Source organism: Ciconia boyciana, chromosome 18 (genome assembly GCF_034638445.1).
Source record: "Ciconia boyciana chromosome 18, ASM3463844v1, whole genome shotgun sequence".
In the NCBI taxonomy this organism is placed as follows: domain Eukaryota; kingdom Metazoa; phylum Chordata; class Aves; order Ciconiiformes; family Ciconiidae; genus Ciconia; species Ciconia boyciana.
In genome coordinates this window covers 10301556-10325566 of record NC_132951.1, presented here as the reverse complement: position 1 = coordinate 10325566, position 24011 = coordinate 10301556, and the positions used below count along the sequence as shown (strand labels likewise).

The 24011-nt window shown below is 53.6% G+C and overlaps 1 protein-coding gene across 3 annotated transcripts in view; it reads right to left on the bottom strand.

Moving 5' to 3' along the window:
- The window catches only part of WHRN (whirlin), a 56758-nt gene that overhangs the window by 6563 nt on the left and 26184 nt on the right, over positions 1-24011 (bottom strand). For 2 of the 3 annotated variants that reach the window (XM_072883142.1, XM_072883143.1), the window contains exons 3-7: positions 20321-20446; positions 8600-8802; positions 8158-8194; positions 6618-6830; positions 6070-6282 (exon numbers count right to left, since the gene is read on the bottom strand). In XM_072883142.1, coding sequence (XP_072739243.1) covers positions 6070-6282; positions 6618-6830; positions 8158-8194; positions 8600-8802; positions 20321-20446 — 792 coding nt within the window. The remainder of the gene's footprint in view (positions 1-6069; positions 6283-6617; positions 6831-8157; positions 8195-8599; positions 8803-20320; positions 20447-24011) is intronic. The other variant, XM_072883144.1, reaches the window with a different exon arrangement.

Below are 24011 nucleotides of genomic sequence, written 5' to 3'. Positions count from 1 at the left end.
GTCCGAGAGGTGCTGCTGCTGCTCAGAAAGGGCGTACCTCGTTTGTGTCACATTCACGGGGATGTTTGTGTGCTTGTGCTGGAATGGGCAGGGTACGGTTTGTGTTTAACTGTGTGTTATTTATTGCAGGGTAAACAGCTGATTAGTTGAAACGCTGGTGCATCTGCATTTCCATCTGCTGGAGGCTGCTGCTGTGCCTGTAAGATGTTAGTGTCCCAAAATAGACATGGGAGACAATTAAGAGCATTAGAGAAGCAGCAAAAACATTGATGGAAAGTGCTTTTATCTCTGTGGCTTCAGAAGGAACCCTGGAGAACGAGAACTAAAAGAAATGGCTTGTTCAGAGAGTGACAGGGGAAGTATTCCCTTGGGAAACCACTCCTTCCTCTGATGAGGGCTGATTTCATCATCAATTAATCCAACGTAAAGGCAGGTGGCTTTTGAAAGAGAAACATCCCCTACCCCTTCTTGGGTTACTGACCGAGCAGCCAAGCCAGGGCAGGAGACAAATTTGGCTGAAAAAGATGGCAGCAGCAGCAGAGAGAACAGGCTTCGGCTAGACCTGACCTGCCACAGGACTCTGCAAGTCCCAGCACTGGCACGAAGGATGGGGCAACGCCATACGTCTGAGGCTGGAGGAAGAGGCAGGCAGGGCTATTTCAAAAGCGACCTGCCTTCATATTGATTAAAATGATCATGAACTGCTCTGGGCTGTGCATGCATTAGCAATACGACTTCGGATTTGATTGAAGTGCCATTGAGTTTAAAATCCCCAGGTGCCAGCACGTCCCTGCGTGACGCCAAGGAGCAGAGATGCTCCGGCAGACAAAACGCAGCGCTGGGTAAACTGCACCAAACCGCACCAGTGCGCCCGCTGCAGAGCTCCCTCCCTTTGCTGTTGTTTCCTCTAATGAGAAAGCTGTTCTGCAGAAAGCTGCCCAAGTATCACCCTCCCCCTGCACCAGCCCACCTCCAGATGCTGCCCAGAGCCTTTAATCCAGCCAAATGGCTGCGTGCACAAGGAAAGGAGCCAAGGCAGAGACGGTGGCATTTCGGCACCAGCCTGGCCGTGTTTGGGAGGATCTCAGCTGTGTCCCTAACTCTTCCCTCTCCAGCCCTGCCTCTGCCAGCCTCAATCTGCCTCCAAGAGTTCACTGAGCTCTTGGCAAGTGCATCAGGACTAGACCCCTGTGATATGACCGGGAGCAGCCTGCCGTCAAACAGTCATAGTTATGTCGCTACTCAAAAGAGGAGTCTGCCCAATGCCCCCCCTAAAATCTGCCAGTGCCATCTCCCCCAGCCCTGCCACCTAACCCTGTGCCCATCACCGCGACACCAAGCCCATCCCAGAGCACACCACGCGCCGCGTCCCAGCCCGGGCCTCGCAGCGATGACCAGCCCGCTCCGAGACTCGAATCCTGCTGGCAAATGGCAGGCGGGCACGGCCAGCTGCACCCAGCGCCCTCCCGCCAGCCCCGCGGGTGGCCCCAGTCCCACTGCCCTGGCTCTGCTCGCCCCGAACAGCCAGGGCCACTAAAACCGCTCATCTCCTTCAGGGCACTTTTTCCCGCTGAAGTGTACAAGCAGATTTGCCTTTCCCCAAGCTTAGAACTTTGGGGGCAAAAGCAATTACATAGAAATTGCTCTGGGCTATAAAATGTAACGGCTTTTAAGCGGAGCACATTTGCTTTCAGGAATTGGCTATTTTAAGACTGTGCTTTCCTGGATTTCCCTTGAAAGACCCATCGAAGCCACATGCCACTGCTCTGAAAAATTAGTATTTATTGAGGAGGCTGCTCCCTTCTACTGACTCTCTGCTCCTTTACCCCATCTATTTTCTAGTTACTTATAGAAACTGGAGGCCAGGCAAGGGCCTTCCGGCCCCTCTGCGGGGTGCAGCTGGAAAACTTCTGTCTTCCCTATCTTGCACGGGGTCCACGGCAGGAGCAATGGAGCTGGAGAGCATCTTTCAGCCAGGCAGCCAGTTTCCATTCGCAGATTAAGCGGTGGAGAAACTACCACCTCCCTGGGGAATACAACCCAACCTTTAATTAACCTCACAGCTCCAAATGAGTCCCTTATTTTCCAGTTACTGCTAACGAGAGCTTTGCAGAGCTACTCAGCCTGACTCCCACAGGGTTCAAATTTTGAACAACTGCGCCAGTCTGAGAATAAGCCAGCTTTCCTCCTCTCTCCCCTTCCCTCTCCTACCCCAGAACGCATCCGCGGGGCTGGAGGAGCCCCAGAGCCCCCGGCCCCAGCCTGAGCACAGACCTCTCTGACTTCAGGGGCTCTGCGGGCGATGCAGTGACACCCACGCGGTGGCTTCACTCCGTCTCTATCCTCTTTGCCCGAGAGGACCGTGCCAAGCACATGGGAAGCCTCCACATGGGATGTCTGTGCCTGTCCTGGACAGGGTCGGAGGACAACTGGGAGCTGAGCAGCTCTGTAACGGTGGCCATAGGTGAGGAAGATGTCCCCTGTTTCTCTGCCCTCATTCTGCTCTCCCTCTGGGGACACAGAGATCATCTGCCAGCTGCCAAAGAGGCTGTGGGCTCTTGTGCTTGAGATTCACTTTCCAGAGAGACGAACAGCCCAGTGCCATCCTCTCCTTACTTATACTTCTTGTGAAACGGAGACCAAAGACAGACAGGGGCTAGCAACTCAACTGGGTTACCGCACTGGGCCCGATCCTGCAGCTTCAGGGAGCTGGGAGCAAGTCAGTGCCTGTGGAATCAGGCCCTGGGAGGAGAAGGCACCTTTGGATGACAGCGTCTTTGCTAAGAGGCAGTGGAGAAGAAAAATGAAATCAACAGGGATTTCAATTCCTTAATCCTAACAATGAGGGCTGGGGCAGGAGGCAGGAAATGCTAGACTGCCTTGCTTGTAAGCACTTAGAAATTCATACCGCTCTGATCAGACAAGTTGCATCTGATTATTGCAGCCTGCAATTAACCTCTGCTTTGCAGGACCCATCTTGGGATCCAAGATTTACAAGAGGTGATGGTGACACTTAGGCAGACACACATCATCCGTGGGCGGCACCACCAAACACGGCTTTGTCTCATTTCTGAGTATCCTTCAAGCATCTCGTAACAGAATCACTTTTTACATGGCAGGTTCTGATCAGCCTCATGCTGGTTATTTTTGGCGTAAGTTCACCCACCGGCCCGTGGAGAGCTGACGGGACAGGGGGTTTGGTCTAGTGTCACTGCCTTTGGTCACGAAGCCAAAGAAATCTGTGTCCCACGGTTCAGGGTGCCTGCGATAAACTCAATCTGGGAACACTACAGCTATCCTCTTCTACATAAGTGCCATTCCCAGAGGGATGTTTTGGGCCAGGTTCCTGAGGCCCAAACACAGCTACCAGAGGTCCTCTCTCCCAAAGCAGTACCAGCAGCTCTCAGCTCCACCACTTGCTGTGCGTGCTGAGCCCGCTGACCCCTCTGATATCCTCCCAGACAAGGAGGAGGGAACGCACTCCACGCCACGGAGCAGTGCTGCAGGGCACAAGCCTGCTGTTCTTCTCAGCCTCCTCCCAACCAAGAGCTCTGTTATGACAGAGGGATTTCTGAGGCTCTCCCCATATCCACGTCTAGCCTCTCTAAAGTCTGAGGATTTCTCCAAGGCTGAACACGTACAACGTGAGTACGCCGACCCCTCCTGCACTGGAGCACAGATTTTTGCAGACCCAAGGCCCGTAAGGAAAAGTCTCCCCCATCCCCGAGGGTGCGTGACGAGACGTGACCAGCCTACTGGTATTTAGCCAGGGTGCCCATACAGCAGGACAGCACAGCACAGGTAGAGCAGGCAACAAGGCAGGAAGGGCAGTCTGGGCTCCATCAGGCATCAACGCTGCTGGTCCTTCTAAAACCCCAGCCCCGAGCTGTCAGTGGCACTCAGGGCTTTAGGGCAAGCAGGACAGTGGTACCAGCTGGGTTTGGTTCAAGGCTGAGTCTTGTCTGCACTGCAGCACCAAGGCCTGCAGCCGTGCTCGGGACAGGGACTCTGGAAGGGCTCAGCAGAGCCGCAGGAAGAAAAGGCAGAGATGGGTGAAACGAGGCGGCTGTTCACGTGGCCGAGTCGCATGCTGGCCCCTGGACAGCCTGTACCCCGCCTCCCACCCGACGCACATTCGCACGCACTCTCAACCCATCTACTATGGCAACCGCAGCACTCGAGCTCCCCGTCTCGCTGACGGCCCCTACCTCCATCAGGTCTATTAGCCACAAGAGCCGCTCCTGGGGACGTGCGAGGAGAAAAGCAGATTAAAACAAGCATAAAAGCGAAAACATAACATCAGGGAGGATGCAGAACAAATGAGCGAGACGAGCAAATCCCGGCACAACGCATCCCTCCTCCCCCCAGCCCCCCCTCAGAATCCACATCCAGCTGCATCCAGTGCTGAATGTGAAGGCTGAAACGAGCCCCTCCTGCGAGAGGGGCTGGGGAGGGCAACGCAGCAGGGGCTTAGGGCAGAACAGGGCAGAGGAAACCGTTTGGGAGCTCTTCTCTCTCTCTCTCCTCTAGCTGAGATAAGCGCCCATGGCCACGAGCCTGTGCTCTTTGCGTGGCAGTTGTTTTAGCAAGCAGCGGTGCTAAACATCTCGAGTGTCTGTTCCCACCGCCCGAGGCAGAGCTCAGAGTTCATGTTCTCACGCCCGTGGGAAGAGGTGCCAGGCTGCCAGGGAGGAGCTGTGGTGGGACCAGGGGCACATGTTCTTGCAGGAAGCTCTTAAAACAGGGCCCACCAGACGGTGCCCGCTCTCTTCTCTATGCCAGAACAGCACCCCAGTCTCCCTCGCTGACCGCTGGGCCATCGCTCGCACACCAGGCCCAGCAGCCACGCTTGGCACGTGGTGTCACAGAGCAGGAGGGCGAGCGCGGCGCACCCAAAGCAAGTGGTACAGCCCCGGGCACGGGGACAGCGTGGGACCAGGGTGTCGCGCCCCGCGCGCGAGTCCCGGCAGACCTGTGTTAGCCCCCTGATGCTTCAGACAGATTTTCCCAGCGTGCCTTCGGAGAGCAGCGCAAAACTCGCTTTGTTGATCCTGATCCAGAACGGATCTCACTGTAATCCATCCTGAACAGAGCAGATGGCTTTCCTATGGGTATTTGTGAAGTCAACGGGACAAAAGCACAGCTCTGATGCTCTGAAACTCTCCGAGGCCTCTTGTGAGGCTGGACCAAACTGCGTAGGCAGGACCAAAGCGCGTAGGCAGGCACAGCCTCAGGAAAGCCCCCCCTCTCCCCTGCCGGCTGTCTTGCCTGGGCCCTCCACAACACAATCCCACTCACCCCGGCCGTGGGCTGGTTTGCTTGCTGTCAAACTAGCAGAAAGCCCCATTGTCATCCGTTCTTTTCATGAAGGTTTTAATTTCCAAGGTTGCTAATGCATTTATGATGAAAGGCATTTTATGGCTAGGAAATTAATTTCGGGGCTGTGTGCCTGCACACTCTGAGGTGATTACAATAACTTAATTAGATGGTGCGTGCAATGAATGCCTGGCAGAGAGACGTGGGAGCGCGGCCGCTTAATGCTGGAGAGTGGGCAGGGGACAGGATGCAGCTGGCCTGGCCGCTGCGGTCCCCGCTGGGATGGGGAGCCAGCGTCTTTAAGGAGGCGACTTAAAAGCAACAGCCGGAGCTGGTGAATAGCGGCAGGCATGGTGCGGCAGCGACAAGTCGCTGAGACTTCTGCGTGGATGCAGCTCGCATTGCGCAGTGAAGGTCCTGGAAGGGAAGCAGACTGCCTCCCTTGCTGGGGACAAAGTGACGCTTAGCACCAGGCCCAGCCCCCGTGCAGGGGATAGTGGCATCTCAGTCTCAGGGGCACAGGGATACCAAGCACGTGTCACAGCATCACCTTATTCCACCTACAAATCATGCTTCTGCACTCAGTCCACAAGGAAAAAAAAAAAAAGCTTTGGGGGAACCCACCGGGGAAGCAGACTGAATATGGTTTCCTGCAGGGTGAAATGCCTTGCTAGCACCTCGAGGAAGCGAGTTTGTTGTAGGGCTGCCAGGAGCAGGTGTTGAAAGAAAAAGGAACAGCCAGGAGGGACTCACCCGGGCTGAGCTGACGGTTGTGGCAGTGAAGTGGCTGCTGGAGGAAGAGACGGTGTCGCTGTAGGACATCATCGAGTAGGAGTCGGTGCCGATACTGGGCCCCGAGGGCTGCCGAGCCTTCATGGACTCAATCTCTCTCTTCAGCACCAGGTTGTCAAAGCGGTCGAGGTCTTGCGGGGAGATCACACCCCGCACCTCTGAAAGCAGTGAGAACTGGGCCAGGCAGACAGACAACCAAAGAGAGGTTGGGGCACGACCATATTCCTGGGTAGGTGAAGACCCATCCTCCCACATGGTTCAACAGTGGTAATGAGATGTACTGGCAGGTGACGCACGAGGAGGTTTGGTCCTAAACTTCACTAGAAGCTCCTCTGCCACTGAACACCAGCCTGTATCCCCCATTATGTCCTACATCTAGATTTTGCTTTCATACCCTCACCCTTGATCCTGAGCAGATAGCCTTGGAGGCACTGAGCCACACTGTGACAATGGCTCTGCTCAGCCCACCGGGTGGAAGAAGCTGTCCCGGACCTTGGTGCAGGCCTCACCTTAGCATGTGTGTTGAGTAGCTCAAAGAGCGCCATGACCAGAGCATCCACGGAGATGTTGCCTTCCTTATACTCATCAAGGTAGTACCCCATGGTCGCCCGCTCCTGCTCATTCAGCAGGTGCCGTGCCTGTTCCTCCAGCATGACTCGGGTCTGGTTCACCATGCTGCTCAGCGTTACCTGGGAGCCGGCCAGGCCCCGGTAAAACACAGGCTGCAGAAGAAGACAGGAGACAAGCTTTGACCTGGGATGCCAAGGAATCAGCTGCTGAAAGGAGGGCAGCTCGCTCTCTGCTGAGACAGCTGGGCAGCACAGGCAGGACTGGCAACTGCCCCCTTGCTCTGGGCTCTGCCGGCAGCCCAAGCTGCCTGTGTTTCAGACCACTGCCTGCACCCAGCTACCTGTGGCGAAGCTGGAAAGCGGGACTGGAAGCGGGATGCCAAGAATGACTGGAGGCAGTTACCCCCAAGGATTCACCAGCACGGCCGCTCACTTAGTGTCACGACTTGTCTGGGTAACTCCAGAGCCATGAGTTTATGCAGCACCAGTTGAATAAAAAAACCCAGCTTCCCAGCTCTGTTCAGCAAGCGTGGACGCTGTCCCTTGAGCAGCTATTGATTTAATAGCAGGCTGTATTCCTTCCTGGCAGAGCTGGGGGAACTGGGGCCACGAGAGAGAGGCAAGCTTCCCATCTCGTGTAAAAAGCACGTTTGCCCCCGCTGCAAGCTCGAAGCAGACCCTGCTGAAGATAGAACCGCTGGTAACCAAAGGGGTCCCAGGGAGAGACGTGTCTGGCTGCAGATGAAAGGCTTTTTTCTTTGAGGGGGATTTCTAAGAGGAGGTCCTTGCTATTCCCCTCGCTGGCGGTGTTGGCACAGGCAGCGTAGGGACATGGAGCCAGACAAGACCCTGACTATCCCAGGGACACCGAAAGGAGTTGAGGCTGGGAGCGTGTCGTGCCAGCAAACAGCACAAAGCTGTTATCAGTGAGAGCCACCTGTGAAACCTTGCTGTTGCATTTCCATTTCAAAGAAATGTGCTTTGCAAAGAGATGTTTGGAGAAGATGCAGTCACAGCACTGGGTAAGTCCCTGCCGCCGCCGCAGCGCTGCCACGGGCTGGTGGGCTGGAGAGGGCTGGCTCAGCTCTGCTTCGGGTGGGAAAGATCCCAGGAGCTGTCAGGGCCCAGAGACAGCCACCGCACGGAAGGCATCACGGTCACCTCTGCAGGGTGGAGGGGGTCCCCGCGGTCCTTGCCCGTGTGTGATCATTGCCCCTTGCCCATTAACGTGACCATTCCCAGGCTAGGAGGCACCAGATGTGCTGCAGAACTGACCCACCAGCAGCCCTGTTTGTAGAAACACAGCTGGCAAAATGAGATGAGCAGGAGAAAGGCTAGAGCCAGTTAAAACCCACCAGTCCTCATAAAGCTAACGTCCTTTTTATAATCAGGAGCCCAAAGCCCTCCCTCTCCCATGGAAAACAGGAGACAACGATGGCGATTTTTTCACGAGGCATCAGGAAGGCCTGGTATCTCTTACCCTGGCTGTCGCCTCCGCAGCATGATCGCCCACCGCCCTGCGAGGAGGGAGAAGACCAGTCAGCACTGAGCGCCATGTGCCCATCGCTCATCACCTGAGGCCTGGCACGAGATCTGTTACGTACTCTCCTCTCCGTGCCTGTAAGCTAAAAGCTTCTGGCCTGAGAGAACAGGGAAGGGGCAGCAGCGTGCTGTCCAGACCCGATGCGCCTCACGGGCCAGAGATGCTGTCTTCTAAGCACGAGGTACGGGGGCCACACACACTACGCAGCGGGGGTTCTCCCACAGACAGGCTGCTGACGCACATCGCAGTGCACCAGGCGGCCACCGTGTCACACGCTGCCACGCCACGCTCATCCTGGGGGACGGCACGTGTACCCAACGGGAGCGCTGGGTCGGCAGCCTTACGCAGCAAGCTTGCACGAGGTGTACCAAGCACGTACCCTGCTGAGTTGACGAGGGTCTCTCCGATCTGGGAGCTTGCTATCCACCTGGTCTCGTCCACGGTGGTGCGGGCATGGGGCAGCCTCCCGATGTCTTTCACTGTCATGATGAGGTGGCGGGAAGACTTGAGCAGCTTCACCGCCTCGTCGTGGGGGATGCTGAGGAAGCTCCTGCCGTTCACCTCCAGGATCTGGTCTCCTACCTGTGGAGTCAGGATGGGGTGAGCCTGGCAGGCCCTGGGGGGTTTCCCGTTAGGAATATGCCGCCTTCTCCCACCAGGGAGGAGCTACTCAGTCTACCCCACCATCAAACTAGGACCACAGCAACTGGAGGCACCCAGAAAGACGAGGGAAAGGGGCCAAGTGCTGGTGGCTGGAGACCAAGCACTCAAGACAACAGCCAGCAACGGACCAGGATGCGAAGCCTGGAGGAGCCTGTTTAGGATCCCAAGTCAGACCAATCTGCCCAGTCCCCTCCATTAACTAGATCTGCAGACCCGCCTGGGTTAGAAACAACCCACAAAGAATATCAAGACCTCCAGCCCCAATCCCTCCTGCTGATCCAGGAGGCCAGGAACCATCTGCGGAAGCCCCAGACCTCAGATCTCTGTGTGCAGCAGGGAGGGTTCAACTCGAGTGTCTCACCACAGTCTCCAACGCTCTGTCAACTGTAGGATCTAAGACAGCTGGATTTCATCTCTCCTCTCCTCCTATTTCCTCCCCAGCTGCTCCTGAGAGCTTTCATTTTGTGGCCAGGGCCTTTGCTGTAATCAGGAGCTTCCCTGACAGCCTGGCCATGTTCAAGACACAGCCCTCAGCTGGTATTTCCCCCTTCATCCCAGGGCCTCTTTCTCTTTGCTTCTAGGGCATTCAACGCCACTCCTCCTCACGTCCATATCACAATTCACCCTGTTTCTGATAAGCCACCTCTTTGAAACCGCTCTTTCGTATCTTCGTTTAACCATAGGCTTCTGTTCAGCTCTCTCACAACACAGTCTTATTTTCTTTATGCTGCAATGCAAGAAGAAGGAGACATTCCTTTAAATAACTTGCCTCCACCTTGGAGGAGAAGAGGAGAAAAGAGGGAGAGGGAAGAATTTCTAAGGCTAAAAAAATAACATGGAGAATTAATATGATCTTTTCAGCTCAGTCCATCTCATTCTACTGCTGGGTCAAGGAAGCCTCAGAGGACTGGGATTAATTCTTCATATTCTTAAAATTATTTACTCCAGTGAGAAGCCATGATTAACCATTGCACGGTCTATGGTGGGCTGGGACTCTGCTGCCACCCGAGTTTTCACCGGAGGTGTACCCTGAACTTTGCTGGGGTGAAACAGTGGACATCAGGACTACCACCAGCAAAGCTCAGCTCAGCATAAAGCACGAGCAGCGACTGCTCCGGCAGGGAGGGGAAGCCAGCTGCTAGTCCGAGAAGGCAGCGACTGATCCAGAAATGGCGGTACAGCCCCCGCCCTTGGACATCGCCTCTGTCTTGTGCTGCAGCCGTGCTGAAGCTCACAAGAGCAGAGGGCCAGGGCCTGCATCGGCTGCTCTCCAGACACAGCATTGCCAGCTGAGATGGAAGGCGGCCAGGGGCTGCAGCAGCAGGACCGACACACACACGGGCAACTTGCGTGCGCGCTCCCGCTCAACTTCTGCTAGCCTGTGCTGCTGCGCCTGTGGCAACCAGACGGTCGATCCAACAACCATCAAGGCTTCCAGGCTAACAGGACCCCTGTCAAGGCATCCGCTGCTCTCACTTTGTCTTCCTGGGACAACGTTTCCCTTCCACTAGTGCATCCAGCAAAGGGCTGGAACCGAGGGCAGAGCGGCCATGCCACGGTGTCAGATACCGTGCGGATAAAACCAGACTGTGGCTTCTCCAGGCATCCCCATGAGGACGTCCTCGGCAGAGAGAGCACAAGAATGGGGAAGAAAAGACAAAGAGAAATCCTGCTGCTTGGGCCACGGGCCAGAAGAGACCCCTGACCACAACCCTGGCCGTCTTGAGGGCTGTGAGAGTTCAGACCACCCCAGAGGTGGTGTTTATGAGAAATCAAGTAGAGAGAAGGAGAAGAGCGAGCTGGTGGAGAGCCCCTGGGTGGCAGGAGTGAACACGCCTTCGCAGGGCTCAGTCACAGGGGATGGGGGCAGCAGGACCCTGGCTCTGTGCTCATCTCGTGAGCCACTGACCCACCTCAGGCTGTCTGAAACAGATGCAAATCCCGGTCCCCAGAGTCCCACTGGGGTGAGGGTATTTGGTGAGCAGGGTCGGACCCTGCCAGCATTCAGGGACAGTTACCCCGTGGCTGGAGGCTGTCCCGGCTGCAGCGTAACCAGCCAAGGGTGCAGGGCACAACCAGGAGCATGAGCCAGAGTCTCAACAGGAGCGTGACTGACCATTTCACAGAGAGGGTTTTAGTCTGGGAGCTGCCATCACAGCAGAGGCCACGGTCCAGCCCCATGTGCCCCTCTCGTAACTCTGCGACGCCGTGGTCTCAGCCTTCCATTTCTAACAGTTTTTTCATTCCTGTGGCACCAGGGCAGCTCCCAGACAGACTGCTGTAGAGCAAAGTTAGCTCAATAGCAAAGAAAACCACCACTACCTTGAATTATGCTCCTCCAAGCAGCCCTCGAGGGGAGACTGCAGCAGTTTAATTGTTATTACATTTTGTTGTGTTTTGAAATGAGTCTTAAAGAAAATTCCAGGTGCCTTTTACAGGGGCCCTGGGCCTGCTCGCCCAAGCGGTGCCAGGCAGCAGCCACGCTGGCCCCACTGCAAAACCAAGCCAGGACGCAGGAGCCTGGGGAAACTCTTGGCCCCGTGATCCGCACAGAGAGGCTGCAGAGCACTGGTGACCCCCTCCATGCAGGTGCAGACCGTCAAAGCGTTAGCCGATCAACACAAGGCTGTTGCCAAGGGGAATCTGGCTCTTCCCATCCAGCTCAGCACTCACAAGCACCCCCCCCTTCACCGGCCCCGTAGCAGCGCTCTGCCTCAGTTAATGGATCGGACTGAAACTCATGGCTGCTTCTTGCAGGGTTGGCTTTCAGCTGGTTCGGCTCTCTCATCCGACTCCCCACATGGTTACAGGACCAGCTGGCTGCTGCGGGGTGGCAGGAAGCCCCAGGACTGTCCCCAGGACTGTCCTGGATCGGTGGGTGGCCACCATGCCAGCAGAGGTGGCGTGGCCTCAGAGCAGCACAAAGCTCCAGGAGCACTTCACTCACTCCAGCCTGCTTTCCAGGGGAGGGCAGAAGAAATCCCCCAAATCCACTGTATGGCACTTGTGCAAATAGGTATTGCTCAGGCTGTTTAAGGGATTACAGAGGCAGAGTTTCTGCATGCAAAGGAGGCACGGCAGCTTCCCTCCCTGCCCGCTGCAGGGACACGGAGCGTCTTATATGGAGACCTTTGTGCTCCTCTGGCCTTGCAAAAATAGATGCAGAGGGAGGGATGGCACAGGATCTCTCTGAGAAGCAACAAAGAGATGCAAAGGAATGGAAGAACCTGGGGGTTATCGAATATCCAGAAGGTGGGGAAGAAAATCTTAAGATGCCTGCAGCAGCAGTGTGACTGAGCCCAGGAGAGAGTCCAGATTTAGACTAGATATGGATGTTAGGAAAAGGTTTAGATTGGATATTAGGAAAAATTTCTTCACTGAAGGGATTATCAAGCATTGGAACAGGCTCCCCAGGGAAGTGGTTGAATCACCATCCCTGGAGGTATTTAAAAGTCATGTACATGTGGTGCTTAGGGACCTGGTTTAGTGGTGGTCTTGGCAGTGTTAGGTTTATGGTTGGAGTCGATGATCTTAAAGGTCTTTTCCAACCTAAATGCTTCTATGATTATATAAGATCTACCAGCGACGCTCAACTATTTGGGTTAGTTCAGACTAGAGGTGTCAGAAGGGGCTGGTAAAGGTCCTTTGAAGAACCAGGCAGGACCTTCCAACTGTCCGAGATGTGGCTGATGCCTCTTGAATGAACAGAGCAGACAGGCAAAAAGACTATGACCAACAGCTCATGGACCACTTTGCTCAGTGTGCAGCTGCGATTTGAGAATGATCAAGTAAGCCTGCAACAAAAACACGTGATGGGAAACCGTGGTAAGAAACACATCAAGAATAGCTCAAACTAGTGTAATGGCAACATCCAAGTGAATGTGTGACCTTGCTGTGAGTGCATTCCCTGAGTACATCTCTGCCTGCCCAGCAAGGAGAGACAGGGAGAAAAGTTCTAGAGAAGAAGACAGAAATGATTAGTGGCAGATGAAGGTGCCTGTGAAAGGACAGATCGAAAAGATAAGGCCTGTTAAATTTAGAGAAGAGATAATGTGTGGGGAGCTTGATGGAGCTACACAAAATAATGCTGGCAGTAATGAGAAGCCAGAGAAGGGCTCCTGTTGACCCTTCCCTCTGATGAAAGGACAGAGGATGCTCGGTGAGGCTGGAAGAACGCTCTGCGTGGCGTCAACAGGAGGAAAGGAGACGGAGCAAAAGCAGCAGAGGCAGCTCGGATGCAGCTCAGCTTGGTTCTGCGTTCAGCTCCGTCCAGTGACCCTGAGCAGATTTGCCTCATTCTTCTGGGGACAGTTCCTTCCTCTGTGACACACAGAGGGGCTGGTGGATAGCAAGGGCTGCGGCAGCACAGGAGAGCCCAGTCCCCACCAACACCATTGGCAGGGCCCCTGAGCTTTGTCCTCACATGGGTCAGCCGAAGCCCTCTGCTTGCTGTCTTCATAACCGATGTTAACAGGGCAGCTGCACAGCTAAAGGCAAAGGAGATGATGAAGGTAAGAGATAAACCCACAGTCCTATGGCCAGCCAAGAGGGGAGCCAACCCCTTCAAGCTGGGCTTGCCTGCAGCTCAGAGGGAAGAGGGAGCATGCGACAGCTGCGTTTCAACAGCCACTGCAAGGCCCTGGCCTCGGCACAGGCCAGGTCCTGCTGCACCATCTTTTGCTTTGGCTCCAGGAAGATGCTCAAAGCAGCGGGTCCTGCAAACAAAGCCGCCTGCTCTTGGCTGGCCTTTCCCTCCTCTGACTTTCCCCGTGGAAGGATCAGAGACAGCACTGGGCACAGGTCGGACTTGGCAGGTCATGACCAGGGGGATGGCGGCCCTTTGCAGCGGCTGGCCGGAGGGGAGAGAGCACAGAGCCGAGCTGCGTCAGGGTGGGACCCTCCCACCTACCCCCGCAGACTGCGGAGCACGGACTGGTTGCCTATATCATACGCTACGGATGTGAAACTTCCCTGGTTTGAAAGACAGACAGCCTGGAACCGACCTCACCTCTGAACCAGCTGCAGAAAGAGAGCCAGAGGCAGCCAGCTCCGCCTGAGCTGATCCAGAGAGACCAAGGACCGGGAAGGGAGGGAGGGAGCCAGCCCAAGGGAAGGCAAATGACACAAATGACCACATTTCCAACTGTCAGACTCCATGAATATCCCAGGTTCCCTTCGAGCTCTGTCAGCTTCAAACCAACGATCAGAAAATTGCTGACCACCACCATAACAGGGAGGGAAAATCATGCAAGTGCCTAAACTGCCAAGAGAAACGCATTCAGGTGTAATGAGGATCATCTCTCAGGTCTCTCTAATCCGCTGCAGTGGATTTTGCTGCTAAAACAAGGAGCACCGAGCTCACTGCAGCACCAAAACCATGAAAATTCAAATTCGATTAGATAGCTTTATTGCAATTATGAATCTTTAATAGTTTTCCATATCAGGGATTAAAATTTCATTATTTTTTGTTCAAGACAGTTATACAGATTTAATAACCTTTCTTTAGTTTCTCCTTTCAAGAGTGGACCAAAAGGAACCTGGCAAGCCCTCGCCGTATCAAGGAGACCAGAGGGGCCCTGGACAAGCTACTTCGTCTGTCTGCGTCTGTCCTTCATCGCTGCCTCAACGTTTATCCAAAGTCCTTCATGGCTCTCTGGTCTCCTGTGCTCCGTTAGCATCGTGCCCAGCACAAGACCACCTCTATCTGGTGCTGACGGAATATTAACACCGGGTGAGAACAACTAGCCACAAAATACTCGGAGAAGTTTAAGCACCTCGTGCAGGGGGAAAAAAAGACCTTGCAAAAATAATTGCTGGTGAAGGGCAGATAAGGGAATCGCTGGACAGCCCAAATGCCTGCAAATCAGCCTATCTTGATGATAGCCTCCTATCAGAGCTGGAAAGGATTTTTTTCTAATTAACATAGATAATAATAATTATTTTTTTTCCACAAAGTCAAGGACAACTGGGAAGGTAACAAAAGACTGCAATAGACACCTCGTTTGCATCTCTAAAACAAACGTTGACCCTGGCAAATGATTTGCTGTATGCACAGCTCCAAACCAACAGAGAATACAAGAAGTAATAATAAGACAGAAAAAATTATAATAAAACACAGAAAAATTATTGCCTTGGGTATTTCAGGAACAAGTTTTCAGTTGTGCTCAGCTAATGGTGGTGGGCACAACAGGACGTGCTAAGTGCCTGACCACTTCTAAAAATGGGATTATTCTCATTTCCTCTGGAAAAATCTACCTGAAAAGCAGGGACTGAGCATGGCGTGCAAAAGGTGACAGAGCACAGACAAGCAGCAGAGTTCAGAAATAACACATCTCAATGACGGGCTTGGCTCCTTCTCCCTCTGGAGACAGAGAGAAGAACATGGGAAAGGGAGGTGCAGTCAAGAGAAACTTAATGGGCTTAAGACAAGGGTTCTGAGCACCTAAAGTCTCTTAAAAATAATCAAAACTGGCTCTGGGAGAAATTCAGTCACACAGACAGAAAAATAGGTGAGAGATTTTAAACATGAGTTAATGCTAAATGACACCAAATTGAGCTGGGAATAACAGGGCTAATAGGATGCCAAGTGGTTTGGCACCAGCACTAGTCTTATTTAATGCCACTAATGTGCTAGAAGAGAGGTTAAATTACACTTGTGGATACCACTAAAGTAGAAGGATTCTCCCTCTAGCACAAATAATTACCAAAAGCAGACCTTAAGAAATTAAAAATATGGGCAGGAAAAAGGATGAATCGATTTGGAAACGGCCAAATTAAGACTCGCAGAAAAATAAGGAGGTACTCAACTTCCCCAGGAGGGAAACGGGTCGGGGCAGATGATCCCCGTCCAACGAGGCCAACGCAGCCTGTTGGAAGGACCAGAGACAGATTTGGGAGCAAGGCAAGGGAACTGCGGGTGCCAAGCGCTGTCTGAAAACACGTTCTTTTCCCCAAACACCTCGCAATACAAATAGGAGGAACAAAGCAGATACAGACTGGAAAAGAAAGGATACAAGGAAAGAAGATTGTCTCTTGGGGTAGGCAGTGGTTTTGGCATGGCTGTGGGGAGGTTTCTGGTAACCTCCCAGAAGCGGAGCAATTTAAGCAAATTAAATGTAAGCAATTTAAGCAATTTAAGCAATTTAAGCAATTTTGTCCCTGGAAAGGTGACGTTGTTTGCGGGACCACGACACGCTGCCTCCAGTGGAAAGGTTACATCCTGCGTACCACAACCGCTCACCTCCTCATTGAATTTCACACTATGCAGCTTATTTCCCAAACTCCGAGGCAGTCACGAGACTCTTTTTTTATCTTCTCTTTTTCAGTATCTTTGTCTATGTGCAGACCTCAAAATACAAGCCAGTTTTCAAGAGGCAGCTTCATGCCTGCCACCGATGATGTAAAATCATTCACCTCTTCCTATTTACAGTTTCTCTTTTTCGCTCCTTCTCTTGTATAAGGATATACATGGATGGTGGTAGGCTCTTTTCACCCCAGCCTTTGTGCTGGGAACTCAATACTGAGTAGTTTGTTCAAAGAAAGCTACCTGAAATCTGCTATTTCTGATGTAAAGGTCAAGGAGACGAAAAAAAAAATTTGGCTTAAAAAAAAAATAAATCCTGTCAAAATACACCACCAGAAAAAATGAACGAGGAAGAAATCAGGATGAGCAGAGCCACGAACGCCAGCAGAACAAGCTCCGCTCCTGTACGGCATCGCTGCGAACGTCACAGAGGAGGCAGGAAGGACAGAAGCCGAAAGCAAACCGGACTGGCTCGCGTTCCTCCTTTGCAGTCCTCTGCTAACCTGCACTTTTTCAGTCTGAGAACTTGCACCGAGGCAGCGTATTTTAAAACATGCCCAAAGAACACATTCTCAGAAGCTTCATGAATGAATAAACATAAGGGCGGCCAAGGCCAAGAGCACGAATATTTGATTACTGACTGACTGCAGCGATCCAGCCCGCCTTCTGCTGGCCCCTGCAGAGCGCTCGGCCTCGTGGCCGTGGAGCCGGAGGGAGCAGAGCAGCAGTACCCAAACGGGCATCGGCACGCCTGCATCTCCTCTGGGACCCACTTCTCCGGGCCACGGCCCCTGCTTCCGCAGCAGCCAAAAGCCAGCTTAGCTTTTGAGCCCGAGAGAAACTTCCTTGGTTCTGACCGGCTTTCAATACCACATTGTTCGCCCTTTAATCAAAATTTAAGGGAAATGTAAAACATGTTATTAAAACATTCAAAACTTCTGATTTGGTGCCATAGATGCAAGAAGGTTTTCCCTAAAATGAAAAGTCTGGCAGAATCAACTCAAACAATTCTGGTAACAAATTCAGTGAAAGCAGCAAAACCCACCGAAGTATTCCCTGCCTGGGAAGTCAGCAGGAACCTTCCCATCGACCCAGCAAGGTTGGGTTGAGCCCACGTTGAACAAATCACAATTTTTCCATTTTAGAGAGCAACAAATTATCTGGAAATCACATTTGCCCAGCAGCTCTTACCCCTCGTGGTATCACGTCCCTTCCAGCCCCAACCGGAGCAGCGCAGGGAGCGTGTGGATGCAGTCCACACCCGACCACGTCTAACGGCAGAACATAAAAGGCCTTTCTTTATCTCCAAACCTCCAAGTAGTTTTAAATTTACTGCCTGCAGCATACACAAATCAGGGTGGGAAGCGTCTGCGCGTATCTGAAATTGTATAAAGCCTGACATTGGCCTGCTGGCACGCGGAAATCGGTTACTAGAAAACAGAACAGCAGGAGAGAGATTTAAAGAATCAATAAGCAGAGGCTCTGGTGTGCAAACAATTGCCACAGCGCGGGGACCTTGCCTGGCAGGGATGGAGGGGACTAGCACGCACCGCTCCATGTGCTTCGACTACAGCGTGCGTGTGATCATTTTCTTGCTTTCCTAGCAGGCATGAAATGAGAGGGGGAGGGATAAAGCCGTGTGCTATGCTGCTGTGACTTTTCCTGCGTGTGCGCGTTTGCAGTGTGACTTTAGCTGTGCTGAGCTCACCGGCAGCTGGACCCAACCAAGAAAAGCAGCAATTTTCCCAGTGCAGCGAAGAGAGGGATTTGGAGCGGCACGGAAGCACTAAACACGAAACAAACAGAAAGAACCTTAGGAAAACAATGCAACTTCTTTTTCTTTTCCTGCCTTTAATCTTTCAGGCTTCTGGTATTTCGGAGATGGAGTCTCACACTCTGGCACAGGGTCAGCAGGCGCTGGGGACAAACAGGCTTGCTTCAGATGGCGGGTCTGCCGACTCAGCAAAGTCACCCGCGTGACGCCCGGGGCAGCGCGAGCCAGTCCCTCTCCTCCCAGTTCTATTACGCAGAAACAAATTGTCCTGTGCCTCTTATCATTTCTGTCTTAAAATCCTCGCGTCCCAGAGCACCGTCCCTGCTGCCTCTCACCGTGACCCAGTGCTAATGAACAAGCACGCGCTGACGTCCCTGGGAGATGGCTGTGTACCCTGGCCGGGTGTGCAGGCAGAGCGGCTGCGAGGTGGCCAGCCCAAAGGAGAACTGTACACCCTGGGAGAGAAGGACGGTCTGCAGGGAGCTTCCAGCAGCAGCTCTCACTTCTTACTGCCCCGAGAAACGCTCAGCCATCTCCCTAGGATGCTCCCACCGCTCCTCGTCCCTAGTGCCCGAGTGACCCTCTCACATGGCAGGGTCCAAAACCCCATTTCCCTGCTAAGGACCCGAGAGAGAGATTAAGGCTTGGATTGATCCAAACCTCCAAGTTCAGCATTTTCATTCTGTGTCAAAAAGAGTCAGCAGAGAGAAACAGGAGCCTGCAGCGGACAATTAAGTTCCGAAGTGGTTGCCTTGCCCCCACAAATGTCTCCTTGTCTATAAAGGGAACCCTGGTGACCTCAATGCCCAGTTAGATGCAACGTTTCGTGCCACAGCAACTTCAAGGACAGGATCGTATCTGTCACAGCCCGAATCACAGCCCTCTCCACCAGACTGTCCACCCACTTCATGCTACCAGCCTTTGCAGATTTAAGTGACTTTTTGGGGCCACTGGAGCAAAGCTGAAGGCTTAGTCCTAAACTCTCTGGGGTTGATCAAGGGAGAAACTTATCACTTTGCAATACAGAGGGGGGATCAGAGTAGATTACCCCTCGATCCTCAGCACTCCAGCACCATTTCAGGGGATTGAGAGAACGTTAGGGAGTTGAACATCCATCGACCCTTGACTGACACAAGGAGCAGGGAAAGAACTGTCTCTCAGAGCCCATGGGATTGCACTGGAGGGAGCAAAAAGGGCACGACGCGATTGCAGGGAGTTGGGTCATTTAGAGAGGGAAAAAAACCCACCAAAAAAGAAACCCTGAGTGATGAAGTAAAACACTACAGCCTGGGAAGTTTGAGTCTCAAACATGCCCCATCCATCAGCAGCAGAGAGATGCTGCACTCAAAGTTCAATAGCTCCCTTTTCAACTTATTTTACCGGTGAGCGTCCTAGAACATAAAATTTTAACCCCAAATGCCCCTTCCAGGAACAGTTGAGGTCCCAGGACATCCATCCTGTTCTGAGACCTGGTACAGCAGGAAGGATGGAGAACCTCGGAGGTGATGTGTGTGCATGTGTACATGGTGGGATGAGAGAGATGTAGGATCTTGCTTTGCAAGAGGTCTGCAGCAAAACTGTAGGACTCTGGACCAGTCCAGCCTCAGAAGGGCCCAGCCAACCCACAGAGCATCCTTCAGGAACCCATTTGACTATGGAGGGATCCTGACGTAGCTGGAGGTCACACCAAGTTAGGCTGCTGATAGATCAGCTCCATTCTAGCCCCAAGGGCGATCCTGCTGTTTCTGCTTGTTAAGACACGATCCTCGCGAATGCCAATGCTGCAGGAGGAAACCAGTACGCACTTGCTCCCTCTGCAGCAACCCTGGCCTTCTCTCACCGTGGCAGCTAAACACATTCCCTGCAAGCAGGCTATGAGCACCTTGTGCAAAACACTAGCTCCAAACATAATGGGTTTGGATGCGAGATGCAGGAAGAGGGCACAGGACCAGGAGCTTTAATGGAAAACTCTTCCCTGCCAGCTCGGGGAGGTGAGAGGGACTTTCTTCACCTGCCAGGTCTGGGCTGCACTCTCAGATACCTACACCAAAACCACCCCTGGGCTATCTCAAGGGGGAGAAATCAGGTGCGGGGGTGCGCTAAGGCAGAAGGCAAGTACAAGCTACTCCAGAGGTTGTAAGGCTGCATTTTTCTCTGCCTCTGGGCTTAGTATCCAAAATGTCCAAAGAACCTGCCCTGAAAAGCCATTCGGAAATGCAACGCTCACCTCTCCACTGAGAGCCCTGCTTGGCCGGGGGCAGAGGGGCAGGAACAGCAGCAGTTACGTGCCGACGTGGCCCTGCAGCCACAGCGTGTGAAGCTCTACCTCCCGCCCCAGCCCGCTCCGGGGTCACTCTTACCTTTAAGCCAGTGCTCTCTGCTTCGGAGCCTTTATCCACACCGGTGATGTAGATACCCAGGGAATATTCTGCCCCTCCTCGGATCATGAGGCCCAGGGACTTCCCTTCATTCAGGACCAGATTCACCTGCAGAGGAGGCGGAACGGTCATTTACGTGGTGTCCGAGCGCCGCACCAAAGCAGTCTCAGCTCCACGTTTCTGCCAACAGCCACATCCCCACTGCTGCCACCGGGTCCCACCGGGTCCCTAGTGAGCAGCGCACGCCCGGGGACAGAGCCACTGCCGTGGGTGCCTCCAGACAAGCGCAGCCCCAGAGGGAGCTCCAGACCAGCACCGTCCCCTCCCTGCTGCAGCTGGCTCCTGCAGCAATGCAGAGGAGGGGGGAGAGCAGGTCGAGCTGCTCCTGCGGCTCCCTACGCTCGCCCATCTCCCCGCGCCTGGGCAAACGGTCCGGGCCGGCTGTGGCTCACAGGAGGCTTAGAGGCGCATCCCCAGGGAGCAGCACGGCTAACCGCAGACACGGGGGACAGACAGGGCGACTCCGCCAAGGGGGGCATTTTCCAGTGAAGTGTGGAGAACATGCAACATCCATGATTTGGGTATGTTTTGTCTTTTCCTGTTTTTCGATAATTTAGAGGGTCAAGCAGAGCGAGAGGGCAGATCACATCGAGAAGGTGTGGAAGTCTGGCTCTTCCAAAGGAAAACTCGGAAGAAGAGAGAAAGATGATGAGAGAGAGAAGACATCCAGGACTCAGGTGACAAATCCAGACGTAAAGCACTGGCATGGAAGGAGGTTAATGCTTCGAGTGGAGCAAGTAAAGTTATTTCAGGAGGGGTCTGGGCCTCAGGAAAGGAGACACAGCTTAGGCGAGGGCTGAGAGACCATTCTGCAGGCTGGAGTCCCGCTAAGGTGTCAGCCGGACAAGGGACTGCTGGAGCTCTGCTGGATACTACCCTTCTCCTCTCTGTTCTGCAGAAACCCAGCCTCCAGTACGAGCGACTAAAAACACCAACTAATAACGCAAGCTACAGGCTTCGCTCCGGTTTATGGCAATCACCCTCAGGGTCCAGACGGAGCTGCTGTTAAGCTCTCTGGCTGAAGGCCAGGCTGCTTGGGCCCACGGCACCTCCCCTGCCACCAGCCCCAGGTGTCACAGGACACCGGGTGACAAAGCAGCACCAAGGGAGCCCTTCTGTTCCTGTTCTGCAGTCCTCAGAAACACGAGGAGGAAAACATGCAGGCGAAGGGAGAGGTAGGACACACGGCCAGCTGGAACACAGGACAGCTGTACCTCCGCCGCGTCCCTTGGCCGGAGAGGGCAGCTCCTGCGGGACAGGGGAGGCAGCGGGGAACACGAGAAGGAAATGCCAGCTCCGGAGACTGAGAAGGTTCAGCTACGTGAGGGGCAGCACATGTGGCCTGGGAGGACTACAACCATAAACCAGAGGAACAGGTCACCTGCGGCAGTTTTCAGTGCTCTCCTTTTACAGGCGCGTCTCTGGGCTCCATACCTGGCCGAGAGAAATCCCCAAAGCACCACTGACGGAGCAGTGCCGGCCAGCGCGGGCCGCGCGTTTCCCCTCTGCCTGCCCGTGCCCTGCGCAAACGTGATCACACAGCAACTGCCCACATCCACCCAGACTGGGAAGTCGCCCAGCCCCGTTCCTCTGCCCTCCTCTTACGCAGCAGTGGCTGCGGGGGGCCGCTCCAGGCACCCTCTCCCCCAGAGAGGCTACAGAGAACAAGCAACGGGACAAGCCGCAGAGGCAGGGGCTGCAGCGGGGAAGGGCCCCGACGCAGCCCGGGCTGGTCCTCACGCCCCTGCACCAGCCCAGCCACCCCGCAGCGGCCGCTGGTCGCTGCAGACGGCAGCTTCGCCGCACACCCCACCCGGGCACCCCGCCTGTCCCAGGCGCAGAAGGCACTCGGGACTCCTCTCCGCACAGCCGTGTGCCTTATTATCTCTAATGAAGAACGCTAGCACAGATTTTCCACCTGTCCCGCCCGGAACAGGCAGCACATGCTGCAACAGACGTTGGATAACACAAACCTCGGAGGGGCTGAAGCACCGCGCAGCACCTGCACAGCTCTTTTCCCCACCAAACGCTGGCCGCAGGGCTGATTTTGCAAGGCACGCCAGAGCTATCAGCCAGCTTCCCATCTGCCTTCTTCCAACCCCTCCTACTCAGAGGGCCTGATGATATATGAAAGTTCAGGTGAGAATTCAGAGTGAATGAGAAAGCCTGTGTTTAGCTCCCTTGAGGACTCTCAATTTAAAATAGCCTTTGTTCACTCCCTGCATGACATTTTCTAAATGAATAACTCTGGGGTTTTTTTTTTTCTTTTGTCCCAACTTTTAAGTCAATTCTGGAGAAAAGCAGACAGCAGGAATAAAAAGTAATGAGAAAAGCCCAAATGTGTTTCACACTGATAGAAACAACCAGAAACAGACTGTTTGTGAATGGCTTTTATATTTAAAGCTCTTCATCACAGTCAAATCAAAAGCTTGCACATTTACCTGGATGGAAAAGTCATTTCCAGCTTCAGGTCACTAATTAACCTGCCTCTCCAGAGGACACAGCATCACACAGGGAATTTAGTCCAGCCTCAGAGAGGCTGGTATTGAAAACCCATCTCCTGTCTTGGTGGTGGTGCAGCAGCAAGGCAGAAATCAGCAGCAGGACATAAAGCTACCCAAGGACTGCAAAATTTTGTACTTTAAGAAATGGATGCCAAAACAGCTCCTACTTTTCTATACCGGTATCACAGCTGGCTGGCAACTGCATTAATGCCTCCTCAGCTGCACGTGTTTTACGGATCTGTGAGCTGAAGTTGGGGTGATCCCACGAAGGCACTGCCAGCGCGGGCAGGCTCCCCGCACTCCAGAAGCGGCTGTACTGCGGAAAGCCGGAGAGGGAGAACGGGAAGACATTATCTGCCTGTACCAGCGTCCTTGTCCAGGGCTGCGCAAACCCGGCGTTCCCTGGGTTAGTCCCTCCTCTGCTTTAAAGTGCACAAAGCGCTGGAAACAATGCTAGGGCTGAAGCATTGTACTGGGACCATGAAGAGACCGTCATGCTTCAGGCCGGGGAGGAGAGGGGGCATTGTGCCCACCCAGCAGAGCGTCTGCTTGTCAAAATCAAGGGCGGTTTAGCTTTCTCTTTACATGAAAAGATCACTCTGGACATAGAATGATTACTTTGTAGAACATTTCACTGGGTTTTATTAAAACCAGAAAAATACTATACTTTTCCAAAGTCCTTCTCTTTTCTCCCCATTTGTCTAATGACATTCAGGGTTTCCCTTCTATTGTAACTTCTTTGCCACACTGTGGCCATATCTTTCTAAAATTCCCCAACTCTGGGAAAAATACGAGTAGCAGAAATGCAGCAAAGTGCATGCAAGCACAGATCAGAGTCAAACTGGACTGGTAACGGCAACACTCCCTCCCTACGAGTCCCCAAACAACAAATAGATGTGCCAGCACTCCACGGGAGTTACCAACACGAGGGGTAGCTCCATCTCAAGACATTTACATTTCCCTTTAACACTATCCGGACGGGCTGGTAAGCTGAGAAGCTGCTCTCCCCACCCCGGTATCATCAGATCGAGTAAGAGATACTCCCTCTCCCTATAAACCTGACGTGCTGCTGGGTGAGCTGGTTTGCTTACACATGTACCAGGCAAACC